Source organism: Berghia stephanieae, chromosome 3 (genome assembly GCF_034508935.2).
Source record: "Berghia stephanieae isolate SIO BIC M18660-M18661 chromosome 3, UCSD_Bste_1.3, whole genome shotgun sequence".
Lineage (NCBI taxonomy): Eukaryota > Metazoa > Mollusca > Gastropoda > Nudibranchia > Aeolidiidae > Berghia > Berghia stephanieae.
This window is the reverse complement of record NC_088362.1, coordinates 83842091-83858536: the sequence shown is the minus strand read 5'-3', so window position 1 is coordinate 83858536 and position 16446 is coordinate 83842091. Positions and strand designations below refer to the sequence as shown.

At 34.9% G+C, this 16446-nt stretch overlaps 1 protein-coding gene across 2 annotated transcripts in view; it reads left to right on the top strand.

Moving 5' to 3' along the window:
• Nucleotides 1-16446, top strand: part of LOC144968644 (organic cation transporter protein-like) — a 64036-nt gene that overhangs the window by 34600 nt on the left and 12990 nt on the right. For both annotated transcript variants that reach the window (XM_078907188.1, XM_078907189.1), the window contains exons 3-6: nt 11375-11478; nt 13217-13371; nt 14087-14255; nt 15273-15500. In XM_078907188.1, coding sequence (XP_078763314.1) covers nt 11375-11478; nt 13217-13371; nt 14087-14255; nt 15273-15500 — 656 coding nt within the window. The remainder of the gene's footprint in view (nt 1-11374; nt 11479-13216; nt 13372-14086; nt 14256-15272; nt 15501-16446) is intronic.

Sequence of the window (16446 nt, the reverse complement as noted above, 5' to 3'; positions counted from 1 at the left end):
ACTAGGCGGTGCAAAAACCAAATAATGATGTCAAAATGCCAGTCTTTTTGGGTTTCAGTGTCAGGCTATAACTTAACGATGGCTACGCTTAGTGTCAGGCTATAACTTAACGATGGCTACGCTAGAATCCACTAGGACTTTTAGCTTGACGTCAATTTTTAGGTCTGCGCAACGTCTAGTGAGTTGTCGTTAGTAGAGTTCAAGGAAAACAGTGATTATATTGGTTGAACTATTGAATACAACTCACGATTTGTTTTCTTTTGTGGTCAAAGACTTGTCCTTTGACGTCATTTTTGGTCAGTGTCAGGCAAGAAGTTTACGATGGCTACGGTCAGACGGTATAGCCTTCGTAAACTTGTAGAAAAATTGTGATTTGCATTGGGATTACTTGTTTCGTTGAGCATTACTCTCAACAACTATCTATGCGATTCACTAATTTATATATGACTTCAGAAGACAAGTCCAAGCGTCAAGCTATAAGGCAACGAAGGCTGCGGTCAAGCTGAGGATTACTGTCGATGTTGCATGCACAGGGTGATTGAATAAAATGTGCAAACTTCATGGGTACTTTTGACTTGTGTGGGTACTAATCTTATGTTTAGAGTTCATTGAATCACTGGGTAATTAAGAAATTGTTCTCTTTTTTTTTAATACAGTCGAAACCAATATTTGGAAAGCCGCTATATCGGTCTGTAGATTTTTTTTTGTTATCTCAATTCCTGCTGGTTAATTAGAACACACGCTGGTTAAATGGAACGATTTTAGAACTTTTAAACCATTTTATGCCTTTTCTTTTTCAAATACCCCTAAACGAAAAGTAAAGTCTTTTTAAGAGCGGTTATAATGGTGTTATTGTAAGTCCACAATTGCTTATCTAACAATCAGTGCCATTTTAATCTTATTTGCTATACAAATTCGTCGTCTTGCGGAGCAACAAATAATAAAAAAACACAGGTTATGATGCAACTGACTGTTTGTTTTGACAAGAATACCACGTGGGATGAAATTTAGCAATTCGTTGAGAAGTCAGTACAGGCTAATATTTTAGGGTGCTTTTCTCTCTCATATTTTCTTTCTACTTTGTTTGGCACTGTTTCATAAATAAATTTTCAGATCATAATCTTACACCAGTGCCTGGCCCCAAATTTATGATTTCAAAGAGGTTTACCACCAGGAAAAACTATAACTTGTATTGTGCTGTATTATAACATGATGGTAAACAAGTATGTAAAGAGCTGTTAGGGCGGGTTGAGAGAGAGAGAGAGAGAGAGAGAGAGAGAGAGAGAGAGAGAGAGAGAGAGAGAGAGAGAGAGAGAGAGAGAGAGAGAGATATGTCTGAAGCATGAGATTGTAAAAATACGAACGAAAAGGTGAAAATGGATAGGCTTGAGAATGAAACAGTACAATCACGGGAATTGTTTTTTTTCTTAGTTAAGATAAAGAAGTAGGCAATAAAATTACTTGTAATTAATTTGAGGGAGGGGGTACCTCTAGCTCAGTTGACAGAGCACGCGCATCACACGCAAAGGAACAGAGATCAATCCCGGGTGAATTAGAAATTAATTACTGATACCCTCCCCCTCTGTCCACCCAGCAGTGATTAGGTAGCTGGGTATGTTAAATCTGGCGGAAAGTATTTTTGCAATAGCATTGCGTCCTATCAAAACGGTAACAAGCAATTGCTATGGTCAGTTATATGCTGTAGAAACCGGGATAAAGTCTGGCTCCATGCGCTTAATGGCTCTGAATGACTAATAAAAAACATAAATGGTGGGCGAACGTTTACCGAATTATATGTAGATACATGTGCAAATGGTGTAAATGGCCATATGTCTGTCTGATGTGTATAATTGTTATAACGGTATTTAATATGTATTACAACAATCACGCCCTCGTAATTCATCCCACTTGATGGAACATGGAATCGGTAATTGGCTGTAAAAGGTATAGCGAAAAGGGTCGACGTTTGGGGTGACTTGTTGTTTGAAAATTGGATGTTGAGTTCAGCTCAAAAGTTCAAAGTTGAAATGAATGACGTCATTGAGGAGAATAGATAGTATGCGCTTGGCTAAGAAGCTCATAACATTGCCATCCGGAAGTATAAATGACCGACACACAAAACTGTGTGTATCCATGACCGTTTATAGTCAGGTTAATACAGTTCAGTGAGCATTACTCATAGACGCAGATGGCAAAAAAAAACAATAACAAAGACCTGAGTGACGTCATCTTCGAACTATCTATACGTTTTTTTATTTTAATTTTAATAATAATAATAATAATAATAATAATAATAATAATAATAATAATAATAATAATAATAATAATAATAATAATAATAATAATAATAATAATAATAATAATAATAAAATAAAAACGCCCTTCCGCGCGGCGTCTTTAGAGGTCATCCAGGCATTCTATGAAGGAATACTGCCGTACTCTTTAAAAAACCCATATTCTAAAATTTGGCCATAAAACTCGTCCTTCGAATATCGATCGATTTAAATAACCCTCATCTTGGCAAAGAACTATCAAACATGGGACTTCGGGAAGTATCAGGTTTGAGAGTATTTTTTGACAAGAAAATTCTTTAAGTCAGACGTTATATCCGGCTGGCGGAATGCTGTGAATAAATTACTTAACTTAGGCCCACAGCATCAATAAACTTTCAAGGTCACACATAGTTTTGTGTGTTGTACGTTATATCCGGCTGACGGATGTGAAAAGTTATTTAATGGCTAAAGGTATAGCATATTATATAGAATGCCAAAGTGTCACAACCCGACCCCCTTCCACAAGAAATGTTATTAGGGGAAGTAGAGATAGTTCGAAGATGACGTCACTCAGGCCTTTGTTATTGTTTTTTCCATCCGCGTTTGTGAGTTGTTCTCACTAAACTGTATTAACCAGACTATAAAAGTTCATGGTTACACAGAGTTTGTGTGTTGGTCCGTTATACTTCCGGATGGCAATGTTGTGAACTCCTTGGCCAAGCGCATTCTATCTATAATGATTACTCTCTGTCCACCAATAAAGGAAATGAATTTGCTAGATACAGCTTTCACTCAATGGGCATGATCTATATTAACTTTCCATGTGCTCGAGGTAATTGGTCACATTGCAAAATGTGCTCAAAGTGACCTACATAGTGAAAAGTGTTCACAGATTGGTCATTGTGTTCAGCTTGACACATGGGTATGTTTACAACTTTAATAAACAAAGAAGCGTGTTTACATTTGTAATGAAATAATATCCAATAGTTGGACAGCAACAAATCATGTGATTGATGGCCTGGTTGGACGAAAACATGATTATAGATCGCTCCCATTAAGCAGTAGATTTTTGACCAATCAAAACATGGAATTTCTGAAACATAGTTGGTTGTTTATAGATAGTTCGAAGATGACGTCACTTAGGTCTCTTTTATTGTTTTTTGCCATCCGCGTTTATGAGTAATGCTCACTGAACTGTATTAACCGGACTATAAAAGTTCATGGATACACACAGTTTTGTGTGTTGGTCCGTTATACTTCCGGATGGCAATGTTATGAGCTTCTTAGCCAAGCGCATACTATCTATAAGCAATAACGTGAATGAAATTGACATCTCTCTGATGGTAATTATAGTTTTTATACCGCCAGATGGGTGAGTAGTTATCATACGATTTTCTCGATCATATATTTTTAAGTTTACATATTATAATTTTCTATGTTGGTTCTTTTGGTCAAGAGGTAGAACAGTGTGGGTATTTTATCTAGACACATACCATCGATATTAAAACCTGTGTAGTTCGCTATGTTTACCAATCACTGCCATTGTTTACATTATGACGAGTTTCCGAGAGGCGTGGTTACCTAGGTGTCTATACCATAAACCTTTGACCAATGGGAACGATCTATATTCATGTTTTCGTCCAACCTAGTCATCGATCACATGATTTGTTGCTGTAAAACAATTGGACATTTCTCAATGTATCTAAACACGCTGTTTTGTTTATGAAAGTTGTTAACATACCCGTAAGTCATGCTGAGCAAAATGACCAATTGTAACGTTATATATTTCTCAAAATGTGAACACTTTTCACTATTTAGGTCATTTTGAGCACACTTAGCAATGTGATCAATGACCTCGAGCACACGGAAATGTAATATTGATCATGCCCATTACTATTTTTTTCATATGGACAGTAGCTATCTCCGTGTACTTATTTGCTGGTTTGATCACCCAAACTGTTACGGGCTCATTGTTACAACATGATGTAATGGAATCACTCTCAACCCAACGCAAAGTAATACTATTGTCCATTACAACAATATTGAATCGAGCCCATGATTGCCTTCGGTTATCAGACCTGCAAACATGTGCTCGTCGTCCAGCCAGTTTTTCCTGATTCCATTAAATAAACATAACGTCCAGGGTATTCACAAACTGACTTGCCCCGCATGGGAAACAGAATACGTGGTCTTTATAAAAGCACGGGAGTTTACTGTTTGTCTGATACTTCCTCGGTTGCTTTTTATGTGACTACACCACATACACACCCACATACACACACACACACACACACATACACACATACACACAAAATGCCACCGTTTGCACAGAAATTCTACACTGTCGTGCGATAACAAAACACTTGTTTTCAATATACACCAGAAATCATTTCATTCGATATTTGACATATCGTTTCAAAACGGTATAAAGTCGGAATGACCTCAATGTCAAAAGGTCAAATTAGAGTTGACCCTAGAGTTGACATACTAATTTATATGGCCCATTGTCTCAAAGCGTTAATATGTCGGGATAAGCTGGTTCCTGGAAGTTGAATTTATATCCATCGAAATTAAACTTAAGGGAAATTCTTAACCCTTTTATAGATAGTGTGCGCTTGGCTAAGAAGCTCACAACATTGCCATCCGGAAGTACAAAGGACCAGCAAACAAAACTATGTGTAACCTTAAACGTTTATAGTCTGGTTAATACAGTTAACAGTTGTTATCATGGTGTTATTATAAGTCCACAATTGGTTATCTTACAATCAATGCCATTTTATTCTTATTTGCTATACTTTACAAATTCGTCGTCCTCCACGTTAGGCTTGGGACCTCTTGTAAAGCGCTTTGAGTACCTTTAGTGAATATTGTGGTTTATAAATGTTCAAGTTAACAAAAAATCTGATATGCATTAATATCAACCAAAAGAATCATTCTATTTTTACTATTTAAAGTGCGTCTGAAAACGGACATATTAAATACCTGAAACCTGATGTTTACTTATCCTCATGAAAACATCTAACCGCTCCCCCATCCCCCCCCCCCCCCCAAAAAAAAAAAAACAAACAAAAAAACAAAAACAAACAAAAACAAAAAACAAAAACAAAAATCAAACAAACAAAAAACAAGCGTCAGCCGCAGAGCAGCACCGTAAAATAGACCTAAATTCTTGCTTAAAAGCAAAAAAAAAAATTGAAAAAAAAAGTAAAAAATGAAAAGCCGACAGCGAGCCTGGAACCATGGACTTCCGGATGGAAGAGTAATGTTTAACCTACTTTGTCAGTTACTTCCGGGTGTCATGGAAACGCTGCCATCTTGGATTTTTACTCGCAGTTTTCAAAATAAATAAATAGGATTCAACATGTTTTCAATGTATGTGATTGAAACTTTTCACCAATATAATAATAATTTTTTACTTCAAGTCTTCAAGCAGCAGGTTTGCCAATTATCATATTGATATTATTATAGTTTGCGTTTTGGAAAATTCCAAAATGACGGAATGATATACGAAGATATTATCAGTAATCATAATGGATAGGGGAGTGTAATAAAATATTTTATTCTATCCCTCTCCCTAAACAGTACGCGTAGTGATAATATGTTTACAATAATAATATGTGACGTCATATTATAAATCGTTAAATTTCACTAAAATTAGATTTAAAAAAAAGGAACTAACATTTAAATATTATTGAAAATGTCTTTTACTCAGAGATGACGAAATCGGAATCGATTTAGGGGTAGAATAAAATATTTCTTACACTTTATGTTTTGGAATTCGAACTTTGTTCCCAACGCGCACTTGCAAGCTCGTGCAGCGTTGGGAACACTTCCGGAATTCCAAAAAAAAAAATATTAAAAAAAATCAAGAGTGTAAGGATCGTATATTATCCCAACCCTCTCATTGGAAACACCTTAGTAAATATGTAGATGAATAAAATTTGAATGCGTTAAATAAAAACTTTATTCAACGATTGCAGAATATTTTCGCACTTTTATTGGTTTGAAATTAGGTGTAAAAGACAGCTGATTGGCAATTATAAATAATCTTTTGGTGCGCATGAATACAAATCCAACGTTTTTAGTTAAGGGTCACATTGTCATTCAAGCAGAAGGAGAAATATACAAATTATGGTGAATAGAAGTACTAATACCATACCATTTGGTTAAGAAATATCTAATAATCATACTTGTAGGGGTGGAATTAACGTATTCTTTCAGTTCAACGTTGTCGAACGGATGTCCCTAAGGCTGCGTGAGTTCCCCAATCCTTTACCTCTACCAACGACTGCCGACCATCCTTTGAAAATTATTTTATAGTGAAAAATGATGATGGCACTGCTATTCTTGGTTTATTAAAAGATAAAGTTACCGAAAATAATTGTTTCAAACAAATTGGTATCTTCACTGATTGATGTAAACAAAATCAGCTTGAATTAAATGTTGAAAAAACGAAAGAACATGTGTTTGGTGTAAAAAATAAAAACGACTTAAAATGTGTGACGATCGGTAAAGATGATGCTGAGATAGTTGAATATTTTAAATGTTTAGGAATAACTATTGATAGTTCCGTGAATTTCTCTCAACATAGTAATATAATATCTAAGAAAGTTGCCAAAAGATTATACATCCTAAGGAAATTGAAAACATTTCAAGTATTGAAGAAAACTATGTTAAGAGTTTATGACTTGTAATTGCGTTTGGCTGCACTAATGGTTTGGCGGATGCCGACTTAAAGATAACCAAAATAAATTCAAAATCTATCAAACAGGCAGCAAAAATAATAAACCATCCGCTTGATAGAGTAGAAAGAATTCATGGAAAAGCAATAGAAAGAAAAGCATTCGCGATTACCAACAATATAAAAAAAACATATTTTATACCATGAATTCAATCTTTTACCATCTGGGGTTTTGTCAGATTACATGTAAAACTAACAAGTACAAATCAACGTTCGTTCCATCAGCAATTAAAGTGTTGACTATTTCATATGGTACAGCAAAACCATGGACTGATGTGTTGACTGATTGACTGATTAATTTATTTAATGTTAGATTTATTGACCAATGGATAATGATGATAATATTTGGTGTCGAATTTCACAATTGTAACAAATTGAAAACGAAATGCACCTGTTTATGTGTGTATATCGCACGCGGGAAAGGAAGAGAGGAAGAGAGAGAGAGAGAGAGAGAGAGAGAGAGAGAGAGAGAGAGAGAGAGAGAGAGAGAGAGAGAGAGAGAATAAGTAGGAGTGAAATATCTGTTTAATGTTTTAGTTATCACATAAAGTTATATCAAGTACAACTAAATGACAAATGACATATTTATGGACAATATAGATATATTCTTCTTCTTCTTCTTCATCTTCTTCTCCTTCTTCTTCTTCTTCTACTTATTATTATTGTTATTATTATTATTATTTATTATTATTATTATTATTATTATTATTATTATTATTATTATTATTATTATTATTATTATTATTATTATTATTATTATTATTATTATTATTATTATTATTATTATTATTATTACTATTATCATTATTATTATTATTATTATTATTATTATTATTATTATTATTATTATTATTATTATTATTATTATTATTATTATTATTATTATTATTATCATTATTATTATTATTATTATTATTATTATTATTATTATTATTATTATTATTATTATTATTATTATTATTATTATTATTATATTATTTATTAAACTCGTTATATTTTTACCGTGTAATAACACATACTCGCAAGCGCATTGTGTTATTGGTCACGATAAAATACCTCGGTATAATCAAAGAGTGTGTAGGGTAACGTGGTTACCAAGAGCTCTCACTTCTCTTAACCGCAATGCTATTGTCGCGTGCCAGGCGAGACAGCGAGGTGGGTGTGCTCCGCGTGTATCATGCGCGCTAGGCTTACTGATACAATGCAGAAAATACGAGTAGAAGACGGAAAATGCGTGGCTTCACCAAAAGCGGGAAGTGAGAGCTCTTGGTAACATAACAATCGTTACCTACACGCTCTTTGGTATAATAAATACAAAGAGATGAAAGAATCGTATAATATAGGCCTCTTATCTACACGTAGTTCTTCTGTACTTTAGAAAGAGCATAATTTGTGCCTCGAGTACTTTTCAAATGCTGATATCTATCAATAACTTATATCATGACATTTTGGGTCAACGATGAAACCAGTAGTATACAAATTTTCTCAGCTATAGATAATGTATAAATGACATGTTTTAATCGGGCAGAGACGTCATGACATCACACCTTCAACTCTTCCGGTTCCTAACTAATTGGAAGTAAATATGTAACCAGTCCTTCGGAAGACTAATAATAAATAGGTTACATCTTGAATCATAAGGTGGCATAACTATTTTAGTAGCAGGGTGAATTGACAGATTATTAAGATCAAGGGGCTTAAAAGAGCGAGGATGGATGATCTTTATTGACGACCAGCATATATTTAGACTAGAAAGATGCTATAACTTTGAAATCAGAAGATCAATTACACAAGGTATGTATCCAGTTCTCCAGAAGAGTAAATGGTTTTACACTTCCAATGAGATTAGAACTAGTTTTTTTTGACATCACGCTTTCGTTCAAGCTTGTATGAAAGTTACCTGCGAGGGTAAACAGAGCAGAGCAAGGTCAAGGAGAAGGCAGTCTCATGACATAGAAGAGAACGATCATAGAGACAGGGCGCAATCCACAGTCAAATGTCTGCGGAGAAAGATCATCAAGTATTTATCTATTTATTCTTATTTCTTATTTGCTATTACTCCTATGCACGCGAGATATAAGCGAAATATAAAATAATTAATATTAAAGACATCCTGGTGGTATGAATATTTAAAAATTGAATCTGTAGTGATGATTATAAAAGCTTGTGTTAAACTTATTTGTTTTATTGAGGACAATAGATATCGTTGCTTAGAATGATAAAAACTAAAATCTTAAATTTTTGCTCATTTTTCTTTAAAAATTACTTTTTGTCACCTCGGCACCCCGCTATAAAACCGTTTTGGTCGGTGGGTTACAAATGTTTTTTATTTTTTGATTCATGATTTTTATTGATTTAATGGATTTTTCTAGATCGATGGTATCGTGCTGCTTTTAATTATCGGGTAATTCGTATTGGTTTTTCATTTTAAAAAACCTTCGTATGGATTTAACATTCTATAACTAGGTCATGTTTAGTATGTAGCACAAATGCTTTCTACTCAACAGTTAGTAGTTGAAAAGAATTGAGGTATTGAAACTTGGTCACTGACGTCTTGCTACTATTGAAATAAAGTGAATACAAAACTGAGCCGCTAGAGGCGGTGGACCGTAAACAAGTTGATTAGAAATGTATTGATATGACAGTTTCAAACAAATTAATTTTAAAAAAAAAGGGGAGGAGAAGAGGAGGAGGGGAGGAGAGAAGAGAAAGGAGAGAGGAAGAGTATAGAAGAAGGAGAAGAAGAAGAAGAGAGAAGAAGAAGAAGAAGAAGAAGAAGAGAGGAGGAAGAGAAGAGAGGAGAGAAGAAGAAGAGAGAAGAGGGTGGAGGAGGAAGAGGTCGAGGAGGAGGAGGAAGAGGTCGAGGAGGAGTAGGAGGCGGAGGAGAAGGAGGAGGTGAGGAGGAGGAAGAGAAGAGAAAGAAGTAGTATTAGTAGTAGAAGTAGTATTAGAAAAAGGAGAAGAAGAAGAAGAAGAAGAAGAAGAAGAAGAAGAAGAAGAAGAAGAAGAAGAAGAAGAAGAAGAAGAAGAAGAGAGGAGGAGAGGAGGAGGAGAGGAGGAGGAGAGAGAGGAGGAGGAGGAGGAGGAGGAGGAGGAGGGAGGAGGAGGAGGAGTAGAGTAGGAGAAGGAGAATAATAATAATAATAATAATAATAATAATAATAATAATAATAATAATAATAATAATAATAATAATAATAATAATAATAATAATAATAATAATAATAATAATATATAATAATATAATAATAATAATAAGGAGAAGAAGAAGAAGAAGAAGAGAAGAGAGTAGTAGTAGTAGTAGTAGTAGTAGTAGTAGTAGTAGTAGTAGTAGTAGTAGTAGTAGTAGTAGTAGTAGTAGTAGCAGCAGTAGTAGTAGTATAGAAGTAGTAGTAGTGGTAGTAGTAGTAGTAGTAGTAGTAGTAGTAGTAGTAGTAGTAGTAGTAGTAGAAGAAGAAGAAGAAGAAGAAGAAGAAGAAGAAGAAGAAGAAGAAGAAGAAGAAGAAGAACAGTTGAAGAAAATTAAGAACAAGAGGGAAAGGATGGAGAAAGAAGAAGAAGAGGAGAGAGAAATAAAAGACAACTTTATAAAAAAGAATCTTTTTAAAGCTGTAATATGACTTTAACTGATAAAATACACATTAAAGTGGAATATAATATCTTAGTATTATTATCCCACGGCCATAATTTAGTGTCTCAAGTTAATAAATATTTCACCTCGTCTTGCCAGTTTGTGGATAAAAATAATTTGTACAGTTAGTGAAATTAGTGTGTCAAGTGATTTTCTTTAATGCCAAAAATGTCAAAATGCCAAATTCCATGCCAAACAGCTTTTTAAAAAACGCCGTGTGTTTGGAATGTGGTATTTAAAACGCCAAATTTGCAATCCTATCTTAAACCTCATATTTTTGACAATAAATTCAATTTCATCATCAAAATCAACCCGATTTAATGCCGTTTTGAGGCGATGGACCACATACACACTAGATGTCCGAAACTTGAATTCTACTAAACCATTGGTGTACACCAATCTTTGTTGTATGTACAATAAGGTCTTGTGCTCTTACATCGCCTTCGGGCCGGCAAGTTCTTGGATTGAGTCCCGCCATCGACGACTAAAAACCTGCAATTTAGTGCTTTACTCCTCGTTCGTGGGTGTATATTAAGTACCTGACCGGTAACAGTGCTGTCCGGGTCGAGAAAAAAAGGATAGCAGGCATCATGTCTTATGGTTTTTGACAATTTTAAAAGCCCATTAAGAGGCACGGGAACACTGTTCTCAATAAATAAAGCTTTAAAATAACAACTCAATAATTGTTATAAATCTTCTTTAAAAATTCACAATTCTTGTCTTCCACAGTTCAATCTTGTGTGTGAAAAGAAGTTTTGGCGGAGCACAGCCAAATCAATCTTTTTTGGCGGACGTCTTGTAGGAGCGTTGCTATTTGGCCAGTTGTCTGACATGTAAGATGACCACTTATTTTATTTCAATAATTGATTACTTGCTTGCTATCATGTCGAGGCTTAACCAGTTAACTGCTGTACTCTGGAAAAAAACATGTATTTAAAATGTGGCCCAAATTTTAAAATATGTATGGCAATTAACCAGTTAAATTATGTCTTTCAGACTCTATGAATAAGATATACACATAGCATACAATGCAAACATTACTGCTTGAAGCTATAAGATTAAATAACAATGCTAAAATGGAATGCAAGCTTCAATAGAAAAAACAAAGACATGATGTTTTCTCTTTTGCCATCGAAACACGAAGAATAAAACACTAAATAAAATGAGAGATGATGGGATGGCCTTAAAACAACGCCATCCTCTCCTCGTTTTGTGAGGCAACCTTCCTCGGGAACCTTTGAAAGAAGGGGTGTATCGTCCAACTCCGTTACTTGTTTAAACCTAATCTAGGCATTAGAGGATATCCCAGCCAAATGTTGGAAGTGGCTGTTGGCTCTATGCTGATTTGAATAGATGACTCCAAGACTGCTGTCCATTATATTCATAATTTAAAGAGAATCGCTATTTTTTGTCATTTATTTACTGAGGTAAAGAAAAAATATACTTGTCTCCTTTGCCTTAAAGAACAATCCCTGAATGTTTTCTAAGCTCATTATTTCCTTGGCTATATCAAGGTGTACTATAGATTGAAAGCGAGTTTCGCTTTGCAAGTTTTGAAAGTCATTTCCTCACTTGCGCCAGTGTAGTAAATGGAGATGAATCACTGTACTCGTTAAAAGAATGCATGGTATACTAGACAAAACCCCACGAGACGAACCAGCTAGATTTAAGAAAAAAAAACTTTATCGTGTAGATCAATTAGGACCTGCCGTCTCAAAACGGTATTATGATAGGGTGTCTGGTGTGAAACATTGAATTATATTGTATATACATTACATTGAATTAACCCAGAAAATAAGAATGAAAATACATGCCATCAACGAGAGAGGAAAGTTTTGTTTCTCAAGACTTCAAATGTCTGTGAATTCTCTCATTCTTACCATTTCGAGTTTAAAAAGACATTTTCTTTGTAATCTAGTTTGTTCGGCCATAATACCAGAATGACGCGATCGGTCACAAAAACTACTATTAGAGCAATTGTTGAATTGTAAAACTAATGGGCAACACTTCACAATGTGTGATTTGTGAATTTTGGAAAGGCCTTTGACAATGATGACAAGCAAACAGTCTTGACCATTATTCTACACGATGAAGTATGACGTGGCAATTAAGATCTTCAGTATCATTAGAGGACTTTATGGTGTATTTTCTTGCCAAGTTATCCGTAAATGAAAACTGTTCGAAGATTTTCACATCTCAACAGGCTTAAACAAGCGTGTGTCTTGTTCCCACTTCTTTTTTTTGCGATGGTAGACTAGGTAACTTGCTCATAAACATACATACTATTTTCTTACAATTGCACCTTATTTGAAATGACAAATTGGTTAGTAGGCCTGGTGTAAGATATGATTAATCTGCATAGGCCTGACAAATCTGAAAGAACAATAGAAGGAAAAATCATCCCCCAACATCCTGCTTCGACTGATATTTTTGGCATGATTTTATCTTGTATGTTTCTTTTTGCTCTGTCTGGCGCAGTTTCATATACACCTGTGCAGATTTATATCTAATTTCAAAAAATGTAACTGTTTTTTAAATGTGTAAACTCTTTAATCATAAACATTTTCACAGATTTGGTAGACGTCCAATGTTTTTTGTCGGAGTTCTTCTACTCTTGCTGGCAGGGACGGTGGCCTCTATGGCAAATTCCATGGTTCTCTTCCTTCCAATGTATTTCCTACAAGGCGCTGCTCATACTGGTGCCTTTTTGGTTTCCTACACTCTAGGTAAGTTGGTTGAGTTTTTTTTTTCTCGAAAGTTGCTCTGCTTATCAAGACCAAAATTATCTGACAATACTACAAATGAAATTAACAGTTTATTTTATTGAATTATACTATTTCGGACGCCTAAACAGCACAAGCTTTCTAGAAATAATCATTTAGATTTAAAACTGCTAATGTGTGAACGATTCAAAGGGCTCTTTGGTGCAATACATGTCTGTGGGGAACAGAAACTAAGGGTCAATTCATAGTCTAGTGTTTAAAAGAATGAAGTGTTGCTATCCTTTGGCTTTCGTTTTAATACATCTTACAATATATGCAGGTTTTCCTCAGATCTTTTTTCTTCTTCTTCATCTCACGTCATCACAACTTTATTTTTAATGTACAATTTATTTTGAGACATAATAATTTTTAGTTTGATGAACATCTTATTGTTTTGGATTGATGACGCTTTTACAGTGTGGGTCAATACTATGTGGGCACTATATTCATATGAAAACCTACGCACATCTTTGTTATGCGGCACCGTTAAAATACAAGTCAATCCAGAAATGGACAAAGTTCAATTGAACACGTTATAGAACATATGAATTGTTCGTATTTAGTACAAGTCAAATCTAAAATGTAGAACTTCAATTTATTGCGTTATCATACGCATGACGTGTTCACATTACTGAATCACCCTGTATTTATATATTACTTGTGTTTGATATCTATCCAGCGACGGAGTTGGTTGGCCCCAGGTACAGAGTAGTGGCAGGTTTTATCTCCCAGATATTCTATAGTTTTGGTTTCATGACGCTGGCTGGCATTGCCTATTTCATCAGGGACTGGAGATACCTGGAAATTGCTATTACCGCCCCAGCCGTTCTTTTTGGAATTTACTACTGGTATGTAGACCGATGGGTGCTTTTTTAAAAATTGTGTAATACTAAATGGAAAATGATAAAGAATAAACCCGAAAGGTCCACAGACCTATCTCTGTTGATTACATGGAGTTGAAATTTCACTTCATTATTGCTTTTCAAGCCTTAAGCAGCTTAACGTTATAAGAAAAAAAAGGAGATTATTTTTTTTTAACTCGATCAGTTTTTCAGAGTTCATATTGTTAATGAATCCTTATAATCATCAGATGGATCTTTTAAACCTGGCGTAAAGTTAGAAAGGGGAGCAAGCAGTTGCCATGATTAAATGTTAAGAAAATGATCATCATGGTCATCATGATCGACGACATCTTTTCTTTCTTTTTGTTGTTGTTGTTAATTTTGATTTTTATCCATTTATAATCATATAATTTTATGCATCTCTTTCTCATTCAACAATATGCGTCCGATTCATATTTGTATTTGTTCACATGTCGATTTGATGTTTCTTTACATGGTGTTTATAGGCCAATTGGTCTATTTAATCCTTCATTGTTATATTATATTAAAATATGATGAACTCTGACTCCATGAAATTGACATTTTCTATATTCATCCCAAAGGGGAATTTGTCTTTAGGATCAATTCCAGTAAAAGACTGGAATAGTCCAGGCTTCAGTCGCATTGAAGCGCCGCATGTTGATCTAGGGCGAGATGACTGGCTAAAAGCCACACGGCGCGGCGGATAGCCGAACGCGGTATGTTCAAGGTACTAAGCAAAGACGATGCCTCTGAGTCACGCTGCCACCCCATGCGTAGCTTCGTAAAATTATAGCCTGACACTGACCCATCAAAAATTACGTCTCAATAGAAACCCACGACTGCCTAAAGAAAATGAGCAATGGATTGTCTCCACTAGTACCACAGTTAAGTTCAATTGTTTCATTGAACACTGTCAACGCCAATTCATGTTCAATGTCCTTTTGATGGATGTCTCCTAGTATTATTCAGGGGGGTCATTATTTCTTGTGTTTTTTCCCCAAGGTACCTTCCAGAGTCGATCCGCTGGCTACTCACACACAACAAAGATGACATGGCAGAGAAAACCCTGATGACGGCAGCCAAGGAAAATGGGGTGACTTTGTCAAGTGACGTCATTAAACAGTTGAAAGAGGACCCCAGTCTCCAGTCTTCTGGAAAGAAATACTATTTGTTTGATTGTGTTAGGACGTGGCCAATGGCCAGGTTGTCTCTCAATATATGGTTTAATTGGTAAGCTAATTAAAAATGACATTCTTTTGCGTTAGTTTGTATGTATATGGGTGTTTGTGCGTATATTTTTGAACATTAGATCGATGGCCCGTAGATCTAACCTCTGAAGTAGGGTTTTTGCCAATACGCTGATCAAACCTCTGATGTCAAATTCAGAGATAAGCGTGCTCTCTTTTTCTTTTGTGTCAAGATGATCAAAACTCTGGTGTTAGTTCAGAGCTTTGATCATCTAGTTTTTATTTCAATGTAGACGGAGAAGGATTGCACTATCCTCTTTGAAGTGATCGAATGACTTACCAAGATGAAATATTGAAGAATTTATGGGGATTTAATTCAGGTTTATAGACTGGTACATGCTCTGGATAAGATAGACTTTTCTGATATTTTTTTTTCATATTCTAATATTACTTTTACTAGAGGGGACAAGGTTAAAATCTATGTCACTAGATGCAAAACAAAAATAAGACAAAACTGGTTCGGTATTCGTATTGTCCCGAAATGGAACAATTTGAAATTTTAAACAAAGAATGCAAAATCTATGGATAATTTCAAGGTGTTAGTAGACAGGGAATTATATGATGGGAGATTTATATATGATGAATAATACTTGTTTGCACAACTGCTGACATGGCTTTCAATCTTGTATGTAAATGTCATGCAGTTATCTTATAATGGTTATTTTCTATTTGTATGGATGCATGAGTGTGTTTGAGTGTGGTGTGCTTTGCATGGCATGGTTAAAGCTATTGTTTGTACATCACACATACATGGGTACGTTTAAGTTGATTTATTATCTTTACCATGTTATCATTATTGTAACGCAGTGGCTATTTTTACAGTCCCGTGAAGACGGTACTCAGAACTATTTTTACAGTTCCATTTGATTCTGCAATGGATTGTGGCGGATGCTGATCCAAGTGAGGTCCAAAACCTCTCCAAAATTCCT